Source organism: Triticum aestivum, chromosome 1D, assembly GCF_018294505.1.
Source record: "Triticum aestivum cultivar Chinese Spring chromosome 1D, IWGSC CS RefSeq v2.1, whole genome shotgun sequence".
Classification (NCBI taxonomy): Eukaryota; Viridiplantae; Streptophyta; class Magnoliopsida; order Poales; family Poaceae; genus Triticum; species Triticum aestivum.
The window spans coordinates 198513028-198517636 of NC_057796.1; the positions used below are offsets into that span (position 1 = coordinate 198513028).

A 4609-nucleotide genomic window follows, 5' to 3' on the forward strand; every position below is an offset into this window, starting at 1 on the left:
TTCAGTCTGCGAATTTGGCAACCAAATTTGCTGACAATGGGACTTCAACTTGAAACAGACAGCTCCAGAACTTCATCAGCTAAATGTAGCCAAAAACACAAGTACTGGAATTTGGGAGGTAAAATAATAAATAAGGAAACAGAAGCAAATCACCCTTGAAAGCCCACAGCATGACCTTAAGCGAGAATTGTTTATTCTACGAACCAGATCACAGATCTACAAAAACGGACAGGCGCGAATGTATGCAATGCTGCAAATTCAATTGGTCAACTGAAGAAAACAACATTGGATAAGATACAAGTACACTTATTTACATGACATACAAAGTTCTCTTTCCCAGATTTTCTGGATCAATTTGATTGCAAATTTTGCAACCAACATTGTATACAACGGGTTGTGGTAGTGACTAAGGATCTGGTTTGCCCACTATATCCTCATCGCCGGAGTCATCTTCGTCTTCGCTAAGCTCCTCTTCATCACTGGACTTGTCTTCTGGGGTTATGCCAGCATCCTCTGGTTTCGCATATTTTTCACAAAATTCTGCATAAACAAGAGAAAGCAACTAAATAATAGATCGGGAAACACAACAGTGCACATGTGTATTTGAGCAACCAAAAGAAGTACTGCTAGAATATGCATATTGAAATGGAATAAAAAGGCAAGAGTAAGAAAATGTTGTCAGTATCCCATATTGGCACATCCCTACTTTAAAAGATATGCCAAAAAAATGTATATAATCTAATACTTCTCCAGGACATTGAAAACCCGGTCAAAAACAAAGACTGAAAAAAAAATAGAAGTACTAGGAAGAGAAAATCATCCCCTCTACGCATGCACATAGTCCCGGTTTGACAGGCAGCTTTGTTTCACCACCAATCAATCAGAAATTTCATGAATCATCATTGGTTTAAGTAGCAAGTAGCTGATATGATTAGTTTAGGTGAGTAATCATACTTCCACCTGCCCTTTTTGCAGTGCACAGAAAAGCACTAGGAGGGAAGCAGAAGAGTACCTAACTCTCCTAGGACAGAAGCAGGAGGGTTCCTACCCCGTCTAGGCGAAATGCCCAGCAGACAACAGTGCAAATTTCAACACAAAGTTGTTGTAAAATAAAATATCATAAGTTTGACACCTAGAGTTGAGGGATACCTTAAATTCCACAAGAGCAAACATTCATAATACATTTTTGACTATCTCAACATTCTTCGCATCAAACAATTTTAATTATGTTGATGCAACTACACAAGTACATGAATGTTTACTCGCCTCCTAGGTGACTCTAGTGCATAGCCTGCCGACTATGGCAATATCAACGCAGCAAGGGGTTGCCAAGTGCCTACATGGATGGTAGCCTAGGCCACCTTGTACAACATTGCATCTCAGTTTATGTTCAAATTCCTTAGCAACTACTCCCTCCGTCCCAAAATTCTTGTCTTAGATTTGTCTCAATACGGATGTATCTAGTCACGCTTTAGTGTTAGATACATCCGTATCTAGACAAATCTAAGACAAGAATTTTTGGATGGAGGTACTACAAAATTAGTTCAAACTTCAAACTATGGCACATGACAAACAAATAACTAAAGGTGTGTATAATATTGAGGATGGCAAATAAGATTCGAGCATCCTTTGACTAAAATTCACAGCATGAGCCATCTTGTAATGGGGTTTTGGCCCTCGCAAAAAGGGAGGGGGGGGGGGGGGGGTGGAAAATTAGCATGTGTTACTACTTACTAGTAATTATTCAATTAACTTCATTTTGTGTGTATGTGACTAGGTTAGCAACTGGAAGAACATCAGTATTGGCAGCCCTAGGATGAAAGAACTAACCAATCCAATTAGATCCTTAACATGTTCACAAAACAGCAAAGAATCAGATCTGACAAGATCCATCTAAGACAAGGGGAAATGCCTCAACATCAACCAGGAAAGGACTAGAAAAATAAAAGCTCTAAAGTGGCAAACTGGCGATTCCCTCAATAACAGAGTTGTAGAAGACACAAGTTACGGTGTTACAGTATGGTTGTTGATACAGCTGAAAAATGAGTTTAAGAACTATGCCCAAGCATTTTAGCCACAAAATAGAACAGCTAGGATGGAGTGTGCTCAGTTGTATTGATATTTTATAACAGTTAAACCAAAGGCTTGTTCGTATGTTTTTGTTTACACAACATAACAGAACAAGCGTACCAAGGAAGACTGTACGATCAATATACTCATAGTTGGCTGCCTTACATTGCATGCCATATCAACAAAGACAACAAAATAACTAAAATGTGTCTGCAATCTTGCAAGGTTGCATGCATACGAAAGGCATAGATCAGTAGCGAAATGCTGTGAGCAAGAATTAAATAACGAGACTCTAGAGTCGATATCAAGAACAATTAGTGGATAATGTTGAACCAAATCACCTTTCACTTTTTGTTCATAAGCAGGGCGATCTCGCATCATAAGTGCAGCAGCCTCTCCATTTAATGGATCAGACGGATTTGGGTACAACAGAAGTTGTGGAAGGAAGACTTCGAACACATTTACTAGATCTACAACACTCACAAATAAAAATAAGATAAGATACAGAAACTATAATCAGGGAGTGCTCGTACAAATTGTGAGCAGCAAGTGCTCACCAAACATTGGGCTCCATGTCTGGTTGATAACATCTAAACATACGGAACCAGACCTACATTTTGCAGGCAAACAAAAATTAGGTCAGACCAGTGCGAATTTTGTTGCTTATGCTAACCAAAAGAATTTGATGGTAAAAATGCTCACATTTCATCCACATTTGGGTGATAAATCTTATTAATGAACCCAATTGACGGAGATTTGTAAGGATATGCATCAGGCAGTTCTACTCTAACCTTCCAGACACCACCTTGATAAATACCTATCAAATTTAGAACACATCCACAATTGATTAGAAATATAGCCGCTCTTCCCATACAACAGAAAAGATATACTGTACTTAAATTCACCAAATCGCGAAGATGCTCCAGGGCAAATGAACAAGCGAGCAATTCATCTGCAAACGTAACCTAAATCTTGAGCTAAACCACTTGTAAATGATAACGAATGTCATACGATCAACAGGGGGTTCACAATTTCCGCCAGAGTTGCTTTGCACTACATCTAGATCAGAAATCGGGAACATAAACGCCGATCATGAGCCCAAGAAACAGGACAGAAACCGGATTTTGCGCAAGGATCATACTTTCAGTAGGCCCTCGGAATTCCACGAAGAATTCTTGCATCCCATCGTTCACCATCTCCACCTTATAGTCACTCATCATCCTGCAACAACCAAGAACCGCCCCCCAAGAAAATCCAGATTAAAACCGAGCCTCCAAGGAAGGAATCAATCGCTTGTACTCACAAAAGAAAAACAATTTCCAAGATCCTCACAGCTTCATGAGGTCCATCTCGCGGCGCTTGCTTGGGGAGGACATCTTGGGGGCAAAAAAGATGAAATCTTCCCTTCCTCCTGCGGAGACGCGTTTCCTGGGCGTGGGGATAAGGGAGGAGGCAGAGAAAAGAAAAGGAGAAAGAGATTGAGCTGCTTGTGACGGTGCGTGCGTCGTCCTCCTCCCAGCACCTGCGCGAGATTTATTTATTTTTATTGCTGCCGCAGAGAGAGAAGGCGGGGAACAGGGAGGCGAGACAAGCACAGCAGAGGGGAAGAAAAGGGACAAAGCTAAATACTTCTCTCTTTTTCTTACAATTAAACCCTCCTCTTTACTTACTTGTAATCATAGCTACACATCATCTAAACCAATAAGGAGGCTGGCCGACCCGCTCCCACGGTGCTCCCCCGATCGGGCCATTCCTGGCCGTTTGATGGCACTAAATTTCCCGCCTTGTTTTTCTTGGGCCGTTAGATCTTCACTGTATGTTTTATCTTATTTGTTTTTTAACATGTGTATGACCTGTGGGCCAATTCATTGGTGGGGTCGCTGTGTCTTGGCTGGGTGCGGGGTGGAAGGATGCGATTGATTGTTCCTTGCGGAGAGCCCACTGGGCACAACCGCACGAACCCTACCCCAATCCACAACGGCCACACCCTCCTCCCTCACTCGTCCGCCGCCGCACTCCCTGCCTCCTCCTCCTCCTATGTCCCTGCGGCTTGCGCACTCGCCTCCAGTCTCACCAGGCCCTCGATGTCGGCCTTGTCGGCATGCCGAGGTGACACACCGACAGCTGCACTCAACACCGTCCTTCGCGACCCGGCCGTGACAAACCCTAGTGCCATGGGCGGCTCATGTTGTGGTGCAGTGGACGACGGCCTCAGCGGGTGGGCGTGGCAGCTGCAGCTGGTGCATGAGCTCGCACCCTAGCGTGTCGGCGTCTTCATGGCCTCCAAGTGCGCAGGTGATCTCTCTCTCTCCCCCCCTCCCCCCTCTCTCCCTCCCTCTCTCTCTCTCTCTCGTTTTTCCTTTGAGGTTACAAATTTGAGCACTAGTTGTTTACCATCGACTTCTTTTCTCCCCCTATCGGCAGCACCGTAGGTTGTGGTGAGACAATGGAAGATTAGGCGATGGTCCATCAGAGCCGCTGCCTGGTGTTTCTACGATGCTCTCCTGTCCAGTGGCTGTCACCGTGTACAAAAACCCAT

General features: G+C 43.6%; 1 protein-coding gene across 2 annotated transcripts; it reads right to left on the reverse strand.

The window, feature by feature from the left end:
* Positions 1-262: 262 nt before the first annotated feature.
* LOC123180950 (ubiquitin-conjugating enzyme E2 4) lies at positions 263-3672 on the reverse strand. Of its 2 annotated transcripts, none has more exons than XM_044593148.1 (6): positions 3403-3672; positions 3212-3291; positions 2773-3022; positions 2628-2680; positions 2412-2540; positions 263-540 (listed from the first exon to the last, which is right to left on the reverse strand). In XM_044593148.1, exons 1-6 carry the CDS (start codon positions 3444-3446, stop codon positions 407-409), a joined length of 690 nt encoding a protein of 229 aa, XP_044449083.1. In that variant the 5' UTR covers positions 3447-3672; the 3' UTR covers positions 263-406. The 2 variants fall into 2 exon arrangements, with proteins under 2 accessions (XP_044449083.1, XP_044449084.1); XM_044593149.1 differs by having other exon boundaries at positions 2773-2887; positions 3403-3671.
* Positions 3673-4609: the final 937 nt, after the last annotated feature.

Excerpts from the sequence above, each read along its gene's own strand:
- LOC123180950 (XM_044593148.1), bottom strand. The coding sequence starts at position 3,446 with ATGTCCTCCCCAAGCAAGCGCCGCGAGATGGACCTCATGAAGCT. Across the intron at positions 3,023-3,211 it reads ATTCCGAGGGCCTACTGAAA|ATGAATTGCTCGCTTGTTCA; the intron begins GTATGATCCTTG and ends TTACGTTTGCAG. Across the intron at positions 541-2,411 it reads TTATGAACAAAAAGTGAAAG|AATTTTGTGAAAAATATGCG; the intron begins GTGATTTGGTTC and ends TTGTTTATGCAG.